Source organism: Elephas maximus, chromosome X (assembly GCF_024166365.1).
Source record: "Elephas maximus indicus isolate mEleMax1 chromosome X, mEleMax1 primary haplotype, whole genome shotgun sequence".
Taxonomy (NCBI): Eukaryota; Metazoa; Chordata; class Mammalia; order Proboscidea; family Elephantidae; genus Elephas; species Elephas maximus.
Window position 1 is genome coordinate 177,170,059 of NC_064846.1, and position 26,166 is coordinate 177,196,224.

The window sequence follows — 26,166 nt, forward strand, 5'->3', positions numbered from 1 at the left end:
ACAAGGACAGTTAAGTTCTCTGCCTTACATTGTAATTGTTTTTTATTTTCAGTTAAAATATGTACACATATATACAAAAAACACATTTGACGAATGTTTTCTGTGTGCACAATTTAATGACATTAGTTACATGAATCATACTGTGCAACCATCAGCAATATCTGTTGTCAAATTTTCCATCACCATAAAGAGAATAAACTCAACGCCTGCCATGAGTCTGAGGTGACTGGAACCCTCGGTATAGGGGAAGGTCAGGATGATGGTGAGTCTGACAGTCACATCAGCAATGGCCAGGGATATAGGGCAGAGCCTGAGAGACGTACTCATGCTAAACCGTCTACTAGGTGAGTCTCAAAGCAGACCGTAAGCTGCATGTGATTTGTGATATTAATTTTACCATGTCCTCTATAATTAGCCTGCTTCCTGAATCTGAATCTGTTCTCTAAGTCAGGAGTCAACACACTACACAGCTCCAGGCCAAACCTGCCCAACAGCTGCTTTTGTACATACCATGTTCTTGGAACATGACCACAACGATTCAAGGACATACTGTCTACAGCTGCTTTCCAGCTACAACTGCAGAGTCAGGTGTTTCCAAATATGAATACACAGCCAGCAAAGTCGAAAATGTTTACTATCTAGCCCTTTACAAAAATGTTTGCTGAACCCTGCTCACAACACTGTCAGGAAAGGAATATGTCTAACAGAAGAACAACGAATTATCAGGCACACAGGGAATGAACAAGCAGAGACAGGAGAAACAGGCACACAGATATAAAACACCTGCGCTTCCCACGGTCATGAGGATAAAAGGCAGAAACTGGAAACAATAACAAATGACACCCTAGATTTGAAAGCAACCAGCCAGAAATTCTGTACTTACATACATGGTTACAAAATTAGAGAGGGTATATGAATTTAGTAGCATTGATTTATAATGAATGACACAGAGCATAACCAGTACTACACTAGGGGCCAAGGAAGAGTAGTACCAGGAGAGTACAGAGAAAGGGCAGTTGGGGAGATGATTAAAGGGTTCCTAGAAGTGGTGGACTTACAGAGAAGTCTTGATTAAAACTAAACAGAGAGGGAAATGTATTTTAGCCAGGTGAGGTGGAAATACAGATGATAAGCAGCAGAAGGCAGACGTTGAGTTTGAAAACCAACATTCCACCGGCAGTAGTGAAGTGGCTAAAGGATACGAGTATGGCAAGATAAACTGTTTAGAGCCTACTGTAATGATTATAGGATGTTTGGGGCTTATGTCTGGGAAACTGATCTGTGCTGGAGATGTGGACACGTGGGAGTTGATTGGGTTGATGGTTGAAGCCAGGACTGTAGGTGGCTGTACCACCTTTTCAAAGAAGCTTAAACATGAAGATTGTGAAAAGAGCTGAAAACGGAAGACGGCTCAATTAAGTTGGAGAAATTGGATACTAAGGGCAAACAGGAGACAGGAGATATTGAAGGCAATGGAGAGAGAGTAAATTATTGACGGCGAGATGGGGCAGAAAAGAAGGGAAGGGACCCAGAGCTGATGGAGAGGGCCAAATTTTTCACTGACAGAGTGTGGAGGTGTGGATGGGCATGGGAGTGGAAACCTTTGTAAGCAGAGGCAAGAAATTGAGCAAGTCTCTGCCTGATTGCCTCTAAACATATTCACTTATTTATTCATTCATGCACTCATCAGGAATTATTTGAGTCCTTACTATGTACAGATATCATGTACACAGACATCAGTCTGGGTCAACGCATTTTCCATCTCTCACTGAAATTCCAACAATTGTGTAATACTGTAGTTAAAAGGCCAGTTTTAGGATAAGATGGAACTTAATGGCTTCAACTACCTATGCCAAGGAGACTAAAAAAAGTCCCACCTCACAGGGCAACTGCGTCAGGTGGAAATCACGGATTCCTGTCCTTGTTTAATTCTGACACCAGCCACCCACGCAGGATTCTCCTTCTTACTCTAGCCATCCAGGGCTAAGCCAGACCTCACAAGTTAAAAGGACATCGTCTTTCAGATAGCCCAAGAGGCAGGCACCAGCTGTGAGTCCGGGCGTCTAAATGACTCCTAACTTCTCACTGCTGGCCAGAAGTCTGGGGCTCCCCTCTAACCCCCTGAGAATATGAGCCACAAAACGAAGGGTCCCCAGGTCTCTTAATGTTGAGACTTCATTCGGTTTAGTAATTCACTGGAATGACTCAGAATTCACAAAAAGGCCAACCTGATAATAATGGCTTAAATATATAACCAAAAAGGACACAAATGAAGAGACGCATGGGGCAAGGTGTGGGAGGGTCCCAGTGCAGAGCTGCCATGTCCCCAGGACACTGTACCCTCCACATGGATGGCTGTTTCTCACCATCTGGGAAGCTCCCTTAACCCTCTGCCTTCTGTGCTTTCACAGGCCAGTCCTCCATGAAAGCTAAATGATGCCTCAAGAGGTTAACACCAGATCACCAGGTGTTCCCTCGGATCCTGTCTGGCCTCACTCTTCAGACTCAGCTGCACTCTGACTCTCAGGAAACTCAAAGGCCAAAGTGCTTTCGGCGAGGAGGTGCACTGCCTCACAGCTACCAATTCTGAATCTGCTTTACGTATATTCTCAGATTCAGCAAACAATACAGTGTGGATAATGAAAGCCAGGAGTATCGCTATTAGAGAAAGGAGTAAACACATAAAGTAACAGAAAAGGCTAAAATGAACCCTGTGGTGTTGGACTGGAATCAGAGATATGTGTATAATCTCATGGTTTTAAAAATACATACAGATACTTACAGAAATATGTATAAATGTGTCTTTGCATGTGTACACTCACACACATATATTTACTACTTTTTCCCACTTTGAGGGCCTAGTAGCAGTAAGCATATCTAATGTCCAGACTTTTGTTTCTAGGTATCATTCTCTGATAAGAGAAGCCAGGCTTTCTTGGAGAAAAGTCTGATGCCAGGGCTCAGGGAGGAAAAGGACAAGATGATCACTGAACGCTGGCAGAAAGGAGTGCTGAAATTGTACTGGGGTCATGTCAAATAAATACATGAACCTAGTTAAGTGAGCTCCTAATAACCAAATCCGGTGTAATTTCAGCAAGGAAAAAAAAAAATATGGATTAGCCTATACAAGTAGTTCCCAGGCTATGAACGTCTGATGTACATACAACCTGTAGTTATAAACCAATGCCCATAAAGCTTATTGTAAGTTAAGACCCCTTCCTACAGAAACACTGGCCCTGCGACACTTGCCTGCTAACAGTGCAGTGTCTGCTCACAGCTGGATCTCACTACTTGGAACCAGGTAGAGGCTGGTGCTTGTAGGGGTTTGCACGCACAATATCAATGTGAGTGGCTTTCTAGACTCCCAATGTCGGGGCTATGGAAGGCACACCAAGAGGGAATCCAGTGAAATGGCAAGGATTTGTAGTAACAAATGGGCACGACTTTGCAACACATTATTATCAAAACATTATTATTATCATTTCTGTATCATTAACACTGCCTTAGTGTATCTGGAAGTGTTTAATGTTTTTTATGCAAAGAAACCTACACTACACTCTACATATGACGACAAACATTTCACTAACCTATGGTAGATACAGACGTGAACCGTACCTAGCTGTTCCAACTTAAGTACAAATTCAACTTACAGGCAGATTTAGGAATGGAACTTGTTACTACTTCAAGTGCTGCTTATATTGCTATAAAGAATTTAATAAATAAAGGAAAGAGAAGGGAAAGAGAAAGCTATTTTTTTGCAGAATTCCAATTGATAAACACAGAGAAAATGAATGGAACAGAAAATACCATTTGGTAAACAACAGACTGATAATACTAATAAGTAATAATTATCAACGGATACTAAAATTAGTAGTCCAAAATATTATGAAAAACAGAATATTTACAGTCTGAAAGCACTGCCCTATGAGAAATTTGTAAAAAAGTTACCTTTACAATAGAAAACAATGGAAGGAAATGTGTTAAATAGGAAAAAAGAACACTTTTAAACCCAACACGAGTATTTTAATTCTATATGAAATAACAGCGATAAAATCATTAAAAAATGTAGAACCACATTTGCTCAAGGCTATTTGCTACCGCTGTATCTGTAACAGCCTAAGACTTTCAGACGTCTTTAGCTTGGACTGAGAAACACACACTGATGACAGCCCCACAGTTACACTGAAACTGTCATTTCTGCCAAAGGCACAAAGTAGCTCTAATGATGCCTTCTTTGACTTAGTATTGCTCGCTTATTCACTGAGAAACTTTGTTCTGTAATCGCAGACTTTTAGAAAGTTGCTATTTGAAATTATAGCAGTAAGGATGAAACATCCCACTTTTGACACAGAGTAATCTCTCCAATGTGAGTTCTTACATGTGAAGCAAGGTGTGAGGAACGACTGAAGACTTTCCTACATTCCTTACATTCATAACGCCTCCCTCCACTGTGAATTCTTCTATGTGTATTGAGGGCTGAGGACTGACTAAAAGTTTTCCCACATTCCTTACATTCATAAGGCCTCTCTCCAGTATGAGTTCGTATATGATGAGTGAGTGATGACGAACAACTAAAGGCTTTCCCACATTCCTTACATTCGTAAGGCCTCTCTCCAGTGTGAGTCCTGATGTGTTCGGACAGACAATAAGCACGACTAAAGGTTTTCCCACATTCCTTACATTCATAAGGCCTCTCTCCACTGTGAATTCTTTCATGTGTACTAAGGTGTGAGGAACGCCTAAAAGCTTTCCCACATTGCTTACATTCATAAGCCCTCTCCCCGCTGTGAATTCGTTTATGTGTGGCAAGGTTTGAAGGCTGCCTAAAGACTTTGCCACATTCTTTACATTCATAAGGCCTCTCTCCACTGTGAATTCTTCTATGTTTAGTGAGAGCTGAGGAATTACTAAAGGCTTTCCCACATTCCTTACACTCATAAGGCCTCTGTCCACTGTGAATTTTTAAATGGGTAGTGAGGTCTGAGGAACATTTAAAGGCTTTCCCACATTCTTCACATTTAAAAGGCCTCAACCCACTGTGACTTGTTATATGTTTACTGAGGGATGATGTCTGACTAAAGGCTTTACCACATTCCTTACATTTGTAAGGCCTCTGCCCATTGTGAGTTTTTATATGCGTAGTGAGGTGTGAGGAACACCTAAAGGCTTTCCCACACGCCTTGCATTCATAAGGCCTTTCGCCACTGTGAGTTCGCATATGTGTAGTGAGACTCGAGGTCTGACTAAAGGCTTTCCCACAATCCTTACATTCATAAGGCCTCTCTCCGCTGTGAGTTCTTAAATGTGTAGTGAGAGATGAGGAACGACTAAAGGCTTTCCCACACTCCTTGCATTCATAAGGCCTCTCTCCACTGTGAGTCCTTATATGATATGTGAGCGATGACGAACGACTGAAGGCTTTCCCACATTCCTTGCATTTATAAGGCCTCACTCCACTGTGAGTTCTTCTATGTTTAGTGAGGGATGAGGCCTCACGAAAAGCTTTCCCACATTCCTTACATTCATAAGGTCTCTCTCCACTGTGAGTTCTTATATGTGTAGTGAGGTATGAGGAACGACTAAAGGCTTTCCCACATTCCTTACATTCAGAAGACTTATTTCTCCTATGAAATTTTTTATGTAAAATGAGGGATACAGGACGACTATAGGTTTTACAACTGTCTCTGCATTCACGCTTATGACTTCTCACATGTGTCCAAAAGGATAAGGAACTAGAGAAATCTTTCCCACAGTGGTTACACTCATAGCTTTTCTCACCAGTCAGCACTGTCAGAGGACTCTTGAGGGCTGAGATACAAATGAAGTCCTTCCGACATACTTCACATTTTTGGGGTTTCTTCCCATTAAGAGTTCTCAAAGAAGCGGTTAGGTGAGAAGGGCAATTGCAGGCTTCTCCACACTGCTTACACTGACAGATATTGCATCCACTGTGAGATCTGGCATGATGATTATGTGATGAGTGACTCAGGAAAGCTTTTCCATGCTCACAGCTTTCAAAACGATTTGCTTCTGGAGGATTTCTTTTTAACACAGTAGGACTTGGAATCTGGCTGAAGGTTTTCCTACACGGATTGCCTTCATTGCTTTCACAGAGGTTCTCTGCTGTATGACTTCTGTTAAAAATAGGCAACATACTATTAGAAATAAATTCATTCCCATTTCACCATTTACAAAAACAGTAAACATGCATGGTTTTTACCCAGACTTGTTTCACGTTTCATACGTTAAAATCATCTAGCAAGAACGCTACCATTTCTGTCGCTGTTTTTCTAAAATATGATGCTTTCTAATAATTGTGTAAACGTGAAATGTTTCAAACACTTGATATGTGATTGTTACTTGTGCAAACGTACTGTGAAAATTCTCTGAACATACAACTTTACACTTAGATTTACATATATATATATATACTTACGTGTACGTATATAAATACATATGTTAGTATACATCAGGGCTTCGAATTGGTTCATAACGGCTCAGTAATTGCCAATATAAATGAGGGCAGAGCATGCATTTCATGGCAACAAAATCTGTTGCATGTCCCATTTTGACCCAAATACGAAACACACAGCTGTGCCTCACTCGTAGATGGCGGCCAAGGTTGCCAGTCTGAATGTGTGTCACTCCCCAAATTCCTGCAATAATTCAATCTTCTGCATGGATCCTTAAAGTTTAGGAGCATGACACGGGGGTGCAGATCAGTGGCAGGACTATGGAGAGCGACCTGCATCCACAGCAGCATGGTTGGCATCCATCTCTGAGTGTTTACTCATGTTTGAATGACACTCACCTTAAATGTCTCTTCTGGTTTTTAAGCTGATCTTTACTGCCATGAGATTGGTCGTGGATTTCTCCTAACATGGAGGACCAGAGGTTATTCTCCATGAGTCGCACCACCGTATGTTCACTGGACAGCTTTTCTCCGTCATTAATGTTTTGAGAATCTGAACGAATAATTCAAGGTAACATTCACAATATGAAACAAAAGCACAGAAATCATTAGGGGAAAAAAGCTGTTGTGAACAAAGAAAGAATTAGCCACATTTAGTCCTTTCAGCACTCTGGCAATGTTTAAAAGGCAATTTCCTAGAAAATACTTCCATGAGGATTGAGAGTCATGGTGACGTGAACAGGTATAATTAGGAGAGCTATGTAGAAAAATATTGGACACAATACACATGTAACATTAAAACAGGAAAAGGGTCTCCATGACCACAGGTGCGACAGGATTGCTAAAGTCAAAGAAGTAAGTTTGGTATCTGGGAAGTTATGCCCTCAACCCAAAAAGAGACTTTTTCTAGCTGAGTGATTCCAATATAATCCTTTCATGCAGGGCTGGTCTTTTAAAAAATTCTGGCTTTCCTGGTGCTTCCTCACTCATTGGCTCTGGATGAGTCTTCTCTTCACTGTTCTCAGCTCTCTGCCTTGCTTCTCTGGAAAAATAAATGTGTAGGGCTGACATGGTGCTTATGGAGAAACGCACATCATGAGGGAAGACAGCGAAGAGCAATGAACATTTCCTTGACACTGAGCCAATACTTTGCTCTTCAGGGTCTCTGAAGATGGACGTGTATGAGTTTATTTACAGCAAAACAATTATGGTAAACTTGTAATCAACATAGTGAAATCTCTGCAAAGCCCAAACCGCAGATCTCTCAGTGTCCCAAAGTGAGTACTGAAGCCAGTGCTTACAACACTTAAAGAGACTTAGGGCTGTTAATCACAAGAGAAATAAAAACTAATTTTGATACACAGAGCTGTATGTTCATGGGGAACTCCAGAGACCAAGAGACTCTGCCTGTTTTATTTAACAATTTCTCATTCCTCAGCCCAAATACTGGAGAAAAGTAGATAAATGAAATACTTTTGTTCACTGAAGGACGACATTTAGAAAAAAAAAGATCCCATTCTTACCTACTGAGGCCAAGTTTCTGAAGGTTTCCATCATCACATCTCTGTACAGTTTCTTTTGAGCAGTATCCAGCAAAGCCCACTCTTCTTGGCAAAAGACCACGGCCACGTCCTCAACAACCACTGAGTCCTAAAACATTCCACACATTCTGCATCAGCAAGGTACCATGTACTCCACTGTGTACAAGAACAAAGGGTGAGGTTGACAGTCCTGGGGAAGTGAGAATTCTTAGGGATTTGACACAAGTTTCTCTGTTCAACCAAGGTCTAAAGAGTCATCGGCCTTGTCCCTTCTCTAACTACATTCACTTCCTCACTGATTACATTCCGTATCATGGATTTTCAACACACTAAAGTCACCTCTCCACAGTTTGAGTGTGACTAACCGTAGTCTTATTTCTCTCTTTTTATGGTCTAGAACAATTAGAAAACACAGCAGAAATTAGAGAAATGCTCTCTTTCAGATGATCACTTCCTTGTGAACAAACTCCTTCCCTAACACCCACCAGAACACTCAACAAAACAGAAAGCACGGGGTGAAAGCACGATGAGGTATTAGCAACTGAGAACCAGTGCAGAATGCCGCTTTTTCTTGTTGTTCCTCAGAGCCATCGGAGGACCAGGGACCAGCACAAACTGGCCACCCAACGCACCGAGCTGCTCCTATTTGCCTGAACTCTAGAAGATCATAAAGTCACACGTCCGCCTGGTGAAAAAAGATTCTTTTGGAGAATTATCAACTTTTACATGTCAGTGACTTATTTTTCAAAAGCTAAGTTGTTTTGTCACCTCCTCTGTCCTTTTCATAGAGACAGGCAATGGTAATAAAAGTTAAAAAGAGCTCAGGTGACACAGGAATGATTAGAATCCAGATCTCCTCACAATTCTGAAATGTCAAAACCTGATGCAACTGTACACCAATTATCAGTGACCGCTCTCCTCAACGAACTCACACACCGTCAAACAAACACAGTCTAATGAGACAAGAGAACAAAGAGAACTGTCTCTGCAGAAACAAGAACAGCATGTACTTTCGTTTGTTGACGGAATATACGTTATAACTCCCGTTTTGTAATGACGGCACAACGTGATAAACGTAATCAGTGTGACAAAGTTATACACGCAAACATTGTCGAGTTGGCAAATGTTTTGTTATATATAATTCTTACCACAAAGAAATTAATTTCGTAAGTAAGTAAAAGTACAGACGGTTTACCTGTTAAATTGCCCGTGAAGCCTAGGAAACAAAAAGGCTTACACACCAGCCTTCTACAGGGTACACTCCAGAACTCTCTCACATCTGCAGGCCCTGGAAGGCACACAACCACAACTACCTGAACACTGACCACTGGGGTCCCCTGGTCTGTAAGGTGACCTCTGTGAAATAGCACCAATCCACTGGCTTCCTCGTGGAGTGAGGAGAGAAAAGTCTGCTGAAGGACACTTCCGGTGCTAAAATAGAGCAGCTTTAGGGTAAGAAGTCTGCTCTTGTCAGGGAAGTGCTGAAGTGAGCTGTCTATGTTGTCTCTAACCAATCCTGGTATGATGAGGTCACAACAAACTTTGAGCTCGAGCCAAAATCCAAAAGTTGCCTCCACTGCAGTGGGCCAGGTTACGCGTATTTTAAAGTCATCAAAACTCCAAAACTCATTATACAATATAGTAATGATAAACTGTTTCATGCACTGAGCAACTCTTAATTTAGGAAAGGTTTTGCAAAAAGTTTTCAACACACTAGCTCATTTTTATCTCACGGTTCCCCTAAGCAGCTATTATTTCAAACATGCCATAGTTGAGTAAAGTTAGAGACAATCAATTAATCACATGCTCAATGTTGCTTTCTTTTTTTTCAATGTTGCTGAGCCAAGGTCAGGAGGCAGGTCAGTCTGTCCTTGAAGCCTAAATTCCTGACAACTCCATTTCTATTCATGCGCATACAGTTTTGTTGTTATTCTGACTGTTATTCTCCATTGACACCATGGATGATCTACAGCCTTGCTGGATAATAGCCAGAGACAAAAGAAACATAATATTCAATTCACACAACCCACCGCCACATCTCCCAGCAAAGCCCTGTGTCTCAGACAAGACTTCTTCCCTTCAGGCTCTTAACTGCGGTTACCTTCATTTATGAAAACTGATTTAGGCCATGCTGAAACTGAGCCTACTTCATGTTGGAAAGCTGATACAGCAGTGAACAAAACAAAAATAACCAGAAGGACATGGGCTGTAAGTTCTTTGTGCAGAGTAAACACGTGCATGCACGTGTGTGTGTATATACATAAATATATGTATGCGTATACATACGCACACACACACACACAATTTCAAGTAGTTATATAACCGACAGAAAATGAAGCACGATAAGGGGATAAACAGCAAGAAACACAAGCCTATTTACCTTTAGTAAATTAGCTCAGGGAGAAAAATAATCATTACAGAAAACATTAGCTAACGTAACCCAGCTTGGTAAGAGAAAAAAAGATCACACTTTAATTTTAAAAACCAGGAAGCCAACTAAGGTGATTCTGCGAACACTCTAACATTTCACGTGCTTATCAACTTCAACAAGCCCCGATATAGAAGCAACGGAGTCAATGGGCTCCACTAACCTTCGTGCCAGGAAAGGGAAGATACACTGCTTGGATCCAGAAAAAAAAAAAAGTCATTAGCAGTAAGAAAAACATATAATTTGGGGAACTGGAAAAACAAAAGTACCATAAATCAAGAGTACAAATAAAGTGGTGACAGAAGACACAAATGAAGACTTTCACTTTCTGGTTTGATATATAAGGAGCTCAGAAGTTGTCACTCCCATTCTCCCAAGAAAAAAATCTGAACATACTAACTCAGAAAAATTGAGGTGACAGGGAAAATTGCTGCCCCAAAACTGGAGGGACACATAAGTAGCTACAGAGAATCATCAAAACCAAACCCAAACCCAGTGCCGTCGCGTCGATTCCGACTCATAGCGACCCTATAGGACAGAGTAGAACTGCCCCATAGAGTTTCCAAGGAGCACCTGGAGGATCTGAACTGCTGATCCTTTGGTTAGCAGCTGTAGCACTTAATCGCTACGCCACCAGGGTTTCCCAGAGAATCACAGTAGAGCAAAAACGTAGGAGCAGAAACCACCTTTAGGATCAGTATCAGCTTAGGAAAACTTAAAATGCCACTCATGAACTGCCAGACAAACTTCAGGGTTAAAAATACCAGAGAGCCCAATCTTAAGGGGACCCCAGAGTGTTGTGAGCTTTACTTGCAAGAACCCTATCAGGTCCTTGGTGTGAACATCAGAGAAAAATCTGCTGTGAGTCCTTCCAGGAGGGGGAAGAGGAAAAACAGCCATTTCAAAACTTTCCCAGAGCCCCAGATAAATAAGGCATTACTGAAAAAGAACGAAGTGGGAGGCCTTACTCTACCCGATTTTAGACTCTATTATACTGCCACAGTAGTCAAAACACTCTGGTACTTGTACAACAACAGATACATGGACCAATGGAACAGAATTGAGAATCCAGACATAAACCCATCCACATATGAGCAGCTGGTATTTGACAAAGGCCCCAAAACAGTTACATGGGGAAAAAACAGTCTTTTTAACAAATGGTGCTGACATAACTGGATATTCACCAGCAAAAAAATGAAACAAGACCCATACCTCACTCCATGCACAAAAACTAACTCAAAATGGATCAAATAACTAACTATAAAATCTAAAGTGATATAGATCATGGAATAAAAAATAGGGACAACGTTAGGAGCCCTAATACATGGCATAAACAGTATACAAAACATTATAAAGAATGTAGAAGAAAAACTAGATAACTGGGAGCTTCTAAAAATCAAACACCTATGCTCATCCAAAGACTTCACCAAAACAGTAAAAATACTACCTATAGACTGGGAAAAAGTTTTGTTATGACATTTCTGATCAGCGCCTAATCTCTAAAATCTACATCATACTGCAAAAACTCAACTGCAAAAAGACAAAAAACCCAATTAAAAAATGGGCAAAAGGTATGAATAGACGCTTCAGTAAAGAAGACATTCAGGAGCTAACAGATATATGAGGAAATGTTCATGATCATTAGCCATTAGAGAAATGCAGATCAAAACTACAATGAGATTTCATCTCACTCCAACAAGGCTGGCAGTAATCCAAAAAACACAAAATAATAAATGTTGGAGAGGCTGTGGACAGATTGGAACACTTATACACTGCTGGTGGGAATGTCAAATGCTACAACCACTTTGGAAATCGATTTGGCACTTCCTTAAAAAGCCAGAAATAGAACTACCATTCGATCCAGCAATCCCACTCCTTGGAATATATTCTAGAGAAATAAGAGCCTTTACACAAACATGGGTGCATACGCACCCATGTTTACTGCAGCACTGTTTACAATAGCAAAAACATGGAAGCAACCAAGGTGCCCAACAACAGATGAACGGATAAATAAATTATGGTATATTCACACAATGGAATACTACGCATCGATAAAGAACAGTAAGGAATCTGTGAAACATTTCATAACGTGGAGGAACCTGGAAGGCATTATGCTGAGTGAAATTAGTTGCAAAAGGGCAAATATCGTATAAGACCACTATTATAAGAACTTGAGAAATAGTTTCAACTGAGAAGAAAACATTCTTTTGTGGTTACAAGAGGGGGGAGGGAGGGAGGGTGAGAGAGGAGCATTCATTAATTAGATAGTAGATAAGAACTTCTTTAGGTGAAGGGAAAGACAGCACACAATACAGGGGAGGTCAGCACAACTGGACTAAACCAAAAGCAAAGAAGTTTCCTGAATAAACTGAATGCTTCAAAGACCAGCATAGCAGGGGCAGGGGTCTGGGGACCATGGTTTCAGGGGACATCTAAGTCAACTGGCATAATAAAATCTATTAACAAAACATTCCGCATCCCACTTTGAAGAGTGGCGCCTGGGGTCTTAAACACTACCAAGCAGCCATCTAAGATGCATGAATTGGTCTCAACCCATCTGGATCAAAGGAGAATGAAGAACACCAAGGACACAAGGTGATTATGAGCCCAAGAAACAGAAAGGGCCACATGAACCAGAGACTACATCATTCTGAGACCAGAAGAACTAGATGGTGCCCGGCTACAAGTGATGACTGCCCTGACAGGGAACACAACAGAGAACCCTAAGGGAGCAGGAGAGCAGTGGGATGCAGACCCCAAATTCTCCTAAGACCAGACTTAATGGTCTGACTGAGACTACAGGGACCACGGTGGTCATGGCCCCCAGACCTTCTGCTGGCCCAGAACAAGAACCATTCCCGAAGCCAACTCTTCAGACAAGGATTGGACTGGACATGGGATGCTGGTGAGGAGTGAGCTTCTTGGATCAGATGGACACTTGAGACTATGTTGGCTTCTCCTGCCTGGAAGGGAGATGAAAGGGTGGAGGGGGTTAGAAACTGGCAAAATGGACACAAAAATAGAGTGGAGGGAGAGAGCAGGCTGTCTCATTAGGGGGAGAGTAATTGGGAGGGTGTAGCAAGGTATATATGGGTTTTTTGTGTGAGAGGCTGACTTAATTTGTAAACTTTCACTTAAAGCACAATAAAAATTATTAAAAAAGAAAAAAAAACTTTCCCAGAGGACATTATTCCCCCTGACAAGGCCTGCCCTCAAGGGAACCTATTTTACCAGAGTCTAGCTGATCTGCAGCAGTGAAACACCCAACTCCAGCCCCATCTAGGCTCCCAGTCTCACCCAAGTGGGTGAGGGGAGAAGGAGAGGAGCACTTGTAGGGTCACTGCCCAGGGCACAGGCTCACTAAACAACTGAGACTTAATTACTGCACAATTCCAGGCTTCCCTTTGTCTACACCTTACCACTCCATCCACAGAGCTCTTATAGTATAACAGGGTTACAACAGAAAGAACTCCAACTGATTTAAGAAGTCTCCAGGAAACCCAAACAGGACAAGAAGGAAAAAACATGAATATCACAGCAACTGACAACTACAGCAAACCATAAACACAAACTAATATCTAGCCAGATAAAGAGAAAACCTTAAACTAAAGGCCGATTTATTTACCTCATTTCCTTTTACTTAGTACATAATCTCCAGCTTTCAACAAAATACTACTAGGCACCCTAAAGACAACAACACAATGTGAAGAGACAGGGCAAGTTTCAAAATCAGTCTAAGATTCAGCACAGACTTTGGAATAATCAGACTAAAATCCCAAATAACTGTAATTAACAGGCTACGGACGCTGTTAAGTAAAACTATCTAACACGTCACAATACATGAGTAATATAATAGAGAGATGACAGCTGTAACAAATAAAACCAATAGGGAAAACTGAAGTGGGGGGACAGGAGGAAGTAGGGCTCTATGCAAACTCTGTACTTTCCACTAAATTCTTCTGTAAATTGCTCTAAAAAAGAAAACCTATTGATTAGAAAACAAAAATGAATAAACAGAAAATCAGATAAGCTAAAATACCTAAGACAACCTTCTATGCAATTGAGATATATAAATAAAGACTCAAAGATTTCCCTACTGTTAAGGGTTAGAGACTCGTCAATCAACAATAAAAAGTTACTTCATACAGACATGTAAAGATGATGAGCACAATGGAAAAATGAAAAGGAGAGCAGGATCCAGAGGTAAGCAGTACTGACAATGCAAGGAGCAGCACTCATGAGGCTGTTCGGAGTGGGCATCACTGAACAGAAACACCTGAGCCAACACAGGAGGACTATGAAGGAATTATCCAAGGAATGTTTGAGAAGTATTTTTCCAGGAACAGGAAGAAGCCAGGGCACAGGCCAGAAGGTGGGCAGGTGACTTGCATGTTTAGGAAGAGCCGAAGGCCGGTGTGACTGGAGCAGAGTGAGAAGCAGCAGGGTAATAGTAACCTGGAGAGGTGACTGGGGTCAGTGGGCTTATCACGTTCTGGGGAACTTGTTGGCAACTGAAAAGAACATGGCTTCTGAGTGAAACGCAGAGTGATTTTACGGTTCTGAGCAGGGGACGCAACTGATAGGAGAGCTGTTAAATAAATGGTGTGTCGAGAAAAAAAAAAAAAAAGAAAAGAGGACAAAGATGATAAGAGAAAGATATGTTAGAAGGTTACGGGCACGATCAGATAAGAAAAGATGACAGTTGAAACTGTGGTGGTGGCTGGAAAAGTGGTGTGTGCCAGGGATGCTCCCAGACTTTCCAGGTACAGACAACAGGATTTCCTGATGCACTGTAGCTTGAAGTGTGAAAGAAATAGAGGACAAGGATGGATCCAAGATCTCTGCCTTGAAAGCTTGAAGGACTGTGTGACGGTTAAGGTTGTGTGTCAGTTTGGTTGGGTCATGAATCTCCGTGGTTTGGCAGTTCTGGTGTAGTTCGGCAGTTATTTAATGATGGAATTCTGCAGTTATGTAACGATATAATCAACTTCATAATAAGATACGGTATTAGTGGCCAGTCAGTTGAAAGGGATTGGCCTTGGGAGTGTGACCTGCCTCCAGTATATCCATGGACGCTCCAGCAAGTCTCTCCCTCTGGGTCCTGAAATCTGGCTTCTCATCATTTGACCTCTGGTTCTTGGGACTGGAGATAGCAGCTTACCTGCCAATCCTGGGATTCATCGGTGTTACGGATGGAACTGTTTCCATGAAAAACGTCTGTCAACTTGGCTAGGCTGTGATTTCCAGTATTGTATAGATGTCCTCCATTTTGTGATTTGATGTGATTATCCTATGTGTTGTAAAGCCTAAGCTCCTTGGTGGCACAGTGGTTAAGAGCTTGGCTGCTAACCAAAAGGTCAGCAGTTCGAATCCACCAGTCTCTCACTGGAAATCCCATGGGGTGGTTCTACTCTGTTCTACAGTCGCTGAGTCAGGATCGACTCTACAGCAACAGGGTTGATCAAATGATGATATTAATGAGGCAGGATTAGGGGCCGTTATGTTAATGATACACGACACAATCTACAGGGCTAGGTTGTATCTTCAGTCAGTCTCTTCTGAGATTTTATAAAAGAAGCCTATAGAGAGAGAAAGCCTTCCCCTGGAGCTGGCACCCTGAATTTGGGCTTCTAGCCTCCCAAACTGTGAGAGAATAAATTTCTGTTTGTTAATCTCATCCACTTGTGGTATTTCTGTTAAAGCAGTACTAGATACCTAATATAGTCAGCCTCTGCAGCTTGTAAGCCAGAAGCCTGCCATCTTACCTGCCGATCTTGGGATTCATTGATCTCCGCAGCCTGTGAGCCAGCGGACTGCTGTGTGACCCGCTAATCTTCAGTTCATCAGCCCTGCCGCTATGTCAGTCAGGAGAAGCCTCAGCCTGATGCCTGACCAAGGACTTAGGACTTGCCAGCCTCTACAACCAAGTGAGCCATTTCCTGAGAAAAGTCTCTCTCTCTATATCTACACATAAATACACGCTTCACTAATTTTGCTTCTCTAGAGAAGCCAGCCTAAGGCATTTGGTACCAAGAGTGGTTCTAGGTTTGGCGAGTGGCATCTGCGGTCTTAAATGCTCGCGAGAGGTCATTTAAGATACATCAATTGGTCTCATTGTACTTGCTGCAAAAGGGAAAGAAGAAAACCAAAGACACAAGGAAAATATTAGCCCAAAGGAGCAAAGGTCCACATGAACCACGGACTCCACTAGCCTGAGACCAGAAGAACTAGATGGTGCCTGGCTACCACCAATGACTGCCCTGACAGGGAATACAACAAAAGAGCCCTGGACAGAGCTGGAGAAAAATGCAGAAAAAAACTCAAATTCATGTAAAAAGACCAGACTTAATGGTCTGACAAAGACTGGAGAAACCCCACAACTATGGCCCCTGGACTACCCGTTAACCCAGAATTGAAACCATCCCCAAAGCCCTCTCTTCAGAAAAAGATTACACAAGACTATAAAACAAAAAATAATACATGTGAGGAAAGTGCTTCCTAGTTCAATCAGATATATGAGACCAAATGTCCAGCTCCTGTCCAAATGCAAGATGAGAAGGCAGGAAGGGAAAGGAACTGCCTGAATGGACACGGAAGCCAGGGTGGAGAGGGAAAGTGTGCTGTCACATTGTGGGGATTGCAACTACCACCACAAAACAATATATGTATAAATTTTTGTATGAGAAATTAACTTGAGCTCTAAACTTTCACCTAAAGTGTGTGTGCACACACACGCACGCACACAGTGGTTCTAGAAAAACAAAATTTTATGGATGAGTTCCTTAATTGGTTCTCAAGTCTGGTTAGTCTTTAAAGATGACTTTGCCTCCAGTAGTAGAGAATACTGCTGCTACTCCAGGGTGTGACATAGTAACAGAAATATGCAAAATATCACCACCAACAGATCAAGTGTTCGTAACAGGCAAGGCTCTGGGTTATCACATACTTGAAATCTTTCTATAATTTTCTCAGAATTATAAAGAAGCTGGTTGGTGGGTCCTATTTCTCCTAGACAAAGTGGTGAAAGAAAGAGATGAGCTCAAGGCTTCAGCGTCACAGCTCCAGAGCTGTATACCTGACCTCAAAGTTGCCAGTTTAGCCCTGATAAAAAAAGCCTTATTTCTTGTAGAAACAGCTGATATTGCCAAAAAGCAAACCCACAGCCTTACTGTAAGAGCAGCTGAATAACAATGCCCAGTAAACTTCCAACCTCAAATAACACCTGAAGTTGCAGTGAGAAATAAATGGGATCCTGAAAGTTGGGATGGAGACACATGGGCAGATAATCAGAAAAGTGGGGATAACGAACCCCTAACTTCCACAGACTCACTCCTGCCAACAGAAGCAGCCCTCTTCCTCCCAGCCAAGGAGGTAACTCCATGTTTGTCTCCTAAGCTATCCTTCCCAGTAAAATCATTATCCCCTTCACCTCCATCTACTGAAAATTAACCAAGCTATGTCTGAAGAGCCCTTGAGTCATCCCTTGGGGAGGCATTTGACTCTTTTCCTGCAGCACTGTCTGAGGCTGATGGATTACAACACATTGCCGAATGTTCTGAGAACACGTCCCCACCACTCATTTTGGCTTGTAGACCTATAACTAGCCTCAAGTTCCAGCGAGCCCCAAAAGATGAAGTACAAAGTGAAACCCAGGAGGTATGCGACAATTTGAAAGAAGTGCTTGCCTTTTCTAACATGCACAAACAAAAACCTGGGGAATATGTGTGGGAATGGCTGTTAAGGGTGTGGGATAATGCCACAAGGAACCTAAAGTCAGATCAGTCTGAGTTTACTGACATGACCCCATGAAGCACAGATTCTTCATTCAGTGTTTCAACTCGAGAAAAGTTAGGAAAGGATCTGATAGTTGATTTGGTTGGGTTGTTGGAGTGCGGATTATGCAAAGGCCTTTTCAAAGTCAAGGTGAAGTATTAGACATGCCTTAGCATACTATAGAAAAAGGTAACCAAAGGCTTCGGGAAATTGGCATGTAGAGTGGATTTATCAGGTTAGACCTGCAGGCTCATACTGACAGTGTCTTGTTCTTACTGCAATAGACACGCACTCTGGATACGGATCTGCCTTCCCTGCACACAGTGCTTCTGCCAAGGCTATCATCCGTGGACTTACAGAATGCCTTATCCACCATTATGGTATCCTACGCTGCATCACTTGGATCAAGGGACTCACTTCACAGCAAATGAAATGCAGCAATGGGCCCACGCTCATGGAATTCACTCGTCTTACCATGTTCCCCATCATCCTGAAGGAGCTGGCTTGATAGAATGATGGAATGGCCTTCTAAAGACACAATTACTGTGCCAGCTAGCTGCCCATACCTTGCAGAGTTGGGGCAGTGTTCTCCAGAAGACTGCCAATGCTTGAAGCCAGCATCCAATATATGGTGCTGTTTCTCCCACAGCCAGCAGTGTATCCTCTCACCATTCTTATTCAACCTGTATGCTTAGCAAATAATCCAAGATGCTAGAGTACATAAAGAATGAGGCATTACGATTAGAGAAGATTCGTTAATCACCTGCAATATGCAGATGACACAACTTTGCTCGCTGAAACAGAAGACGACTTGACGCACTGACTCATAAAGATCAAAGACTACAGCCCTCAGTACAGATTAAACCTCAACATAAAAAAAACAAATATTCTAACAATTGGGCCAATAAGCAACATCATAATAAACGAAGAAAATGTTGAAGGTGTGAAGAATTTCATTTTACAGGGATCCACAATCAACATCCATAGAATCAGCAGTGAATGGTGAAGGGTAAGACAGTACACAATACCGGGGAAGTCAGCGTAACTTGACCAAGGGAAAACCACAGAAGTGTCATAGACACATATAAACTCCCTGAGGGATCGAATTACTGGGCTGAGGGCGATGGTCTTGGGGACTCCTAGCTCAACTGGCATAACACGGTTTATAAAAAAAAGGTTTTACATCCTACGTTGGTGAGTAGTGTCTGGGGTCTTAAAAGCTTGTGAGTGGCCATCTAAGATACTCCACTGGTCCCACTCTTTCTCAAGCAACGGAGAAAGAAGAAAACCAAAGACACAGGGAAAGTTTAGTTCAAAGGAATAATGGACCACAACTATCACAGCCTCCACCCAACTGAGGCCAGCACAACTAGATGGCGCCCCGCTACCACCACCGACGGCTCTGACAGGGATCACAATAGAGGATCCCCAACAGAGCTGGAGAAAAATGTAGAACAAAATTCTAACTCACAAAAAAAGACCAGACTTACTGGTCTGACAGAGACTGAGAGTGTGGCCCCCAAACACCCTTTTAATTCAGTACTGAAGTCACTCCTTAGGTTCATCCTTCAGCCTAAGATTAGACAGGCCCATAAAACAAACAATAATATACACAGCTAAACCATTTATACAGTGCTAAATGGGCACACCAGCCCATGGGCACAGATGAGAAGGCAAGAGGGGACAGGAAAGCTGGAAGGATGGAAACGGGGAACCCAAGGTTGAGAAGGGGAGAGTGTTGTTATGTCAAGAAGTTGGCAATCGATGTCACAAAACAATATGTGTATTAATTGTGAATAAGAAACTAATTGTAAATGCTCAACTAAAGCACAATAAAACTTAAACTGAATATAATTAAAGTAAATGCAAAGATGACAAAAGCAGCAGCAGTCAAGAAATCAAACGACCAAAGAATATATACCAAAAAATTCCACATTTTCCTATTTTAAGATGGAAAACACAGACACCCATTATTCTATTTAACATTATCCTAAATGTTATAGACAGTGCATGCCAAAAAAGAACAAAAAAAGAAATGGTAAAGAAAAAAGAATGTTACAATGCTGGGGAGTACCCCATTTTATTTTACAGATTAAATAATTTTATAGGTAGAACCCCAGAAAATAGTATAGGTGATTATATGACTAAGAGAGTTTAAGAAATATTCAGATTACAAAATAAATACTACAGAAAGGTTTACTACAAATAACCAAAAAAAAAAAAAACCCAAACCTGTTGCCTTCGAGTCAATTCTGACTCACATAGACCCCATATGACAGACTACAACTGCCCCACAGGGTTTACAAGGAGCTGCCGGTGGATTCCAGCTGCTGACCTTCTGGTTAGCAGCCATAGCACTTAACCGCTGCACCACTGTGTTTCCAGTTACTAAAAATATTTCATTTACACATATGAGTAACCACCAGCAGTTGAAATATAGTTAAAAGATTACTCGTATTTTAGTAAAAATAAAAGGTATTTTAAAGGAGTGTAATTACAAAAATTAAAGACAATAATTAGAAAATTATAAAGCACTATTAAATGGCATTTGAATAGACTGAAACAATGACGAGCTACAAAATGTTTTTAGAAAACCTCCTGGTGAGCAGTTGAACTCTTCAGCATAACACCACCAGGGTTTCCAAATATCCGCACAGAAACAGACAAATAGACCAACGGAAAAATACAAGCAGCCCTGGAAAAGGACAGCAATTCCTATAAAGGTGATTCACGACATAGCAAGCAATTGCAGGACAGTGACAGGATGTACAGTTCAATATTTGGAGTCCCCAAGTGGTGCACAGGGTTAAGCACTCTGTGACTAACTGAAAGGTTGGTAGTTTGAATCAATCCACAGGGAGTTCTGAAGAAGGGTCTGGCAATCTACTTCCAAAAAGTTAGCCACTAAAAACCCCAGACAGTGCAGTTTTACTGTAAAACACATGTGAACATCATGACTCAGGACTGACTCTAGGGCAAATAGCTTTCTTTAAAAATCAACTAATTATCTAACTAGAATAATTAATTTATGCCTGTGTATTCCACATGTAAAAAAAAAAAAATCAATTCCAGTTAGATTGGTTTTCAAAGTGAAAAAGTAAAATTATAATAGTTTCAAAAACTGTAAGTCAATGGTCTTATGACATTAAAAAAAAAATTCTTAAGATGGAAGAGAAGAGATTCACAAGTTCAACTATATTAAAATTTACAACTATTCATCAAGGCATTGAAAAATTGAAAAGATAACTTACATACTAGGAGAAAAATTCCAAAAATCTGTAACAAATATCTAAGAAGTCATTGTCAGGTGTTGTCGAGTTGGTTCTGACTCACAGTGGCCCTACAGCACTGAGTAGAACTGTCCCATGGGGTTTCCAAGAAGCAGCTGGTGGATTTGAACTGCCAACCTTTTGGTTAGCAGCCGAGCTCTTAACCATGCCAGCAGGACTCAAAAAGTCACAAAAATAGGAATTACCAGTGTGAAAATATGCACAGCCTTGTCAGTAGTGGAGTAGTGTAAGGTAATTACAGAATGATATCAAAGTAAGATATCATTTCACACTCTTTACAAGAGAAAAATTCATCAGACAAGCAGATGGAACAAATAAAATCCTCACACATACTTTGTGGGAGGAAAAAATTGTAAAATGCATCAGTATTTCCTAATAAATTTGAACATGGTGATGCTCTACAATGGAAACCCTGGTGGCGTCGTGTTTAAGGGGTACGGCTGCTAACTGGAAGGTTGGCAGTTCGAATACGCCAGGCACTCCTTGGAAACCCTATGGGGCAGCTGTACCCTCTCCTATCGGGTCGCTATGAGTCGGAATTGACTCGATGGCAACAGGTTGGGGTTTTTTTTCTTTTTTTTGGTTTTATGGTCTACATCTCCACCATTTGCCCTCACTGCAGAGTTACTGTGCAGGACCGTGTGGAGCCTGGAAAGAGAATGAACAGAACAGCAGCAACACTCACACAAATAAAAATCACACCCGAGCCACCCAAATCCCAGAAGCTCTGCAATGACTAGGTAGACTGTGGCCCGTTCATAGGCACGTGGGCAGACTACAGCTACAGGCACCAACTTACATGGAACTCAAAAGCATCTGGGAAAATGAGTCACTGAAGAACCAAAAGTAATAACTGAGTTTACAGAAAGCTCAAAAGAGGCAAAACTAAACAATATAGAGCTTACAGATTAAGACATGAGTGATATAAAGAACTAGCTGGTGCCAGGCTATAACCAAGGACTGCCCTGACAGGGAACACACCAGAGAATCCCTGAGGGAGCAGGAAAGCAGTGGGATGCAGGCCTCAAATTCTCATTAAAAAAACCAGACTTAATGGTCTGACTGAGACTGCAGGGATCCTGAAGGTCACGGTCCCCAGACCTTCTGTTAGCCCAAGACAGGAACCATTCCCAAAGCCAACTCTTCAGACAGGGATTGGACTAGACCATGGGATAGAAAACGATGCTGGTGAAGAAAAATGAGCTTCCTGGATCAAGCAGACACTTGAGACTATCTGGAGGGAGGATGAGAGGGCAGAGGGGGTCAGAAGCTGGCCGAATGGACACAAGGAGAGAGAGTGCAAGGAAGGACTGTGCTGTCTCATTAGAGGGAGAGCAATTAGGTGTATATAAACTTATATATGAGAGACTGGCTTTATTTGTAAACTTTCCCTTAAAAGCTTGGGTGATATAACTAATAAAACAGCAATCATATTGGTAATACTCACATACTTTTAAATACAGATAATAAAAACCTCCCGGTAGGAGGAGATGATAAGGATAACCCAGTTCTCCACAGAACTCACCATTTCTTTCTCCAGCTTCTGGAAGTCTAAGGGAATGTCGTCTCTGAGCCCAAGAAGCCACTTCAGGAAGAGGGACAGGACTGGAAGCAGAGGCCTGGGCAGTTTGGAGGCAGGTGAACAATGTCTGGTCCACACACCAGCCAGAGCAGTTGAAATCCTTCCCTGTGTTCGATGGATGTGCAAGATGGTCGCGAGAGGTCCCCAGCTGCCTGGACTGGACTAGTTCTCCCTGCAGCACAACTGAGACCTGAAATGGAAGAAGGATGTAGAGGAAACAGTGTTGAGGAAACAGGGAGTGACAGGCCTTTGGCCTCCTCCCTGGCTCAGGGCAATGCTCCACCCTGAGGGTCTTTACACTGAAGGCAGAACAGGCTCCAGACCCCAGAGCAGACACCTGCATTCTTCAGGCAGCTCCATGGGCCTCTCCTTTCTGCAATAAGATCACAAATGGAGGAATTTACCTCTCCCGGAGCATGAGGAGCAACCAGGCCTGGCCAGGCTGCAAAACTTGAACCTGATTTCCTCCAGGGAGTCAGGGGTCCAATGTTGAAGTTGTGGGTTCACCTATGTAACTTTATCTCTTATAGATCAACACACGCACTGTTATTTAATATTAACACAGATAAATTATCAGGGAAGACTCTGGTGGCATAATGGTTAAGAGTTACGGCTGCTAACCAAAAGGATGGCAGTTTGAGTCCACCAGACACTTTTTAGAAACCCTACTGGGCAGTTCTACTCTGTCCTATAGGGTCGTTACGAGTCAGAATCGGGTTTGGTTCTGTGGGTTTTTTTTAATTATCAGGAAGAACATATATTTCAAGTTTTGTCAATGATGTTATAACAGTTCATTCACTTTTAATTACGTGTACCAATAACCCATTTATTATGCTTTAAAATTTTTTTTCATTTATACAATTCTGCAGTTGGCCCAACATATTCATGGGTTCCACATTCGTTAATTCAACCAACTGTGGATGAGAAATATTTGGGGGAAAAAAATTTTCAAAAACCAAAACTTGAACATACAGCATGTATAGTACTAAGCCGAATCCAGTGGAAGGAACTGATGTGAGGGTACCCCTTGGTGTAGCCTCCCACCCTTTCGCGGATCCTCAGTCTCTCTCCAGCACTAGGTGTTTGAGCATTGTTTGCTTTGTGTCTCATCATTATGCCCTAAACGATACAGTGTAACAACTATTTATAGAGCATTTCTACTGTACTATGTATTATAAGTAATCGACAAATGATTTAAAGTATAAGGTAAGCCGTTTTTGAGTTACCTGCAAATACCACACCATTTTATATAAGGGACTTGAGCACCGCAGATCATGGTGTCTGCAGGGGGGGTCTTGTACTTATTAAACAACTTTTCATTTACACCACTGTGATATGAGATGGGTATTTTCCCTGTTACTTTTACAATTAACATTTCTTTCTTTCCCTTCAGCTTTTTTTTTTTCTTTTTTTCCCTTCGTTCTCAAACCATGGCACCACCAGTCCCTAAGCTGTTGAGAAATCTCAGAGGATTCCTGAACATTCTGTGCTTTCAACCTCGTAACAAATCTACCAAGAAATAAATCAGAAAATCATTACGTTTTCTCTGAGGCGGTTCTCTCTCACCTCTGTTCCCATTTCTTTTCAACCTGCTCCCCTCCAGGCGGACTCCTATTGTTCCATTTCTTGGTCTGAGCGTCAACGTTCTCTCTCTGGCACGATCTTTACACCCGAGTCTTCCCTTTCAGCATTATCCTTCCTTTCATTAGTTTCTCTAACAGCCCTCCCTAATTTTAACTCACGATCTTCGTTATGGACTTATTATTTCCAGCATAAACTAGCAGTTCGTTCAGCACGTAAAATCCCGAACCCCACCCCAGAATTGCTGAATCGAGATCCTAACAAGAACCCCGAAGACTCTGACGGAGACCCGATTGTAAAGACGCAGAAGACAGAATAGGGGGGCGGGAGGCAGCGGTGGGGGCGGGGCACCGAGACGCCGGGAGCGACCGCAGCGCCCGGGAGGCCCGGGACCCTGCATCTCTCCCCGCTCCCTGAGCAGCACAGGTGTGCGCGGTGCCCACCACCTCACCTGTCCACGCGCCGATACACAGGTCCCACCTCCGCGGCCTCCAGGTAACAGCTGCTGCCACCCCGACCTCACACCGGAGCGGGACGGGCACAGAACAAGGAGGCACACTTCCGCTTCCGGCTTCCGGGACGCTCGTACTCAGGAGAGTGATTCCGTGCGGGAACCCAGAGCACTGTAACTTGGGACCGTGGGGTTCAGTGGCTCCCCCTGTGTTTGGGATCTGCCCACGGTTTTCCTTTACTTTTGTCTCATATATACACGTGTAATAAAGTGCATAAAGTGTGCGAATCTCAAGTGTACGACGCGATGCATTTTTACAGCTGGATATACGCTCATATAACTTCCTCTTAGGTCATATGAGGGAAATTTTCCAACACACGAGATTCCCTCCTGCATTTTTCCCGTTAATATGCACTCCAAGAGTCACCAGTGGTCTATTACCGCCAGAGAAACACTTGTCCATTTTTCAACTTCATATAATAGGAATAAGCTGTATGAAATATATTGTATCTGACTTCATCGAGCCACCCTGAAGTCTGTCAGGTTTTATCCATGTTGTTGCACATAGAAAAAAAAATTTTTCTAGGTGTTATTTTATTCCAATGGATGAATACACAACAGTATTTCTTACTCATTTATACATTTTATTCTTTTGTTAAAGTTTGTATTATAACCGAGCATATGGCCTATTTTGCTGAATATTTATTTAATGCATACTTAGAAATAATGTGTCTTACGCTGTTGTTAGGAGCCCTGGTGCTGTAGTGGTTAAGATCTCTGCTGCTAAACAAAACATTGGCAGTTTGAATCCACCAGCTGCTCCTTGGAAACACTATAGGTTAGGTCTACTCTGTCCTACAGTTGCTACGAGTCAGAATAAATATGGCAGCTATATATCTATATCTATCTATCTATATATACGTATATATATATATAATTTAATGCTGTTGTTAGATGGAGTGTTGGTGTTTGTCAAGATGGTTAATGGTGTTTGTCTTAGTTACCTAATGCTGCTGTAACAGAAATACCACAAGTGGGTGGCTTTAACAAGCAGAAATTTATTTTTTCAGGGTTTAGGAGACTAGAATTCCAAAATCAGGGTGCTGGC

The 26,166-nt window shown here is 42.0% G+C and overlaps 2 protein-coding genes across 2 annotated transcripts in view; both read right to left on the bottom strand.

Moving 5' to 3' along the window:
- LOC126069419 (zinc finger protein 345-like) lies at nucleotides 1-25,179 on the bottom strand. Its single transcript, XM_049872828.1, is given in 6 exon segments — nucleotides 1-4,452; nucleotides 4,454-6,134; nucleotides 6,812-6,965; nucleotides 7,936-8,062; nucleotides 22,970-23,216; nucleotides 25,059-25,179. Coding segments are annotated over 5 exon segments (2,043 nt in total). The 5' UTR covers nucleotides 22,973-23,216; nucleotides 25,059-25,179; the 3' UTR covers nucleotides 1-4,374.
- The window catches only part of LOC126069415 (zinc finger protein 345-like), a 208,786-nt gene that overhangs the window by 126,143 nt on the left and 56,477 nt on the right, over nucleotides 1-26,166 (bottom strand). The gene's annotated exons all lie outside the window — the stretch shown is intronic.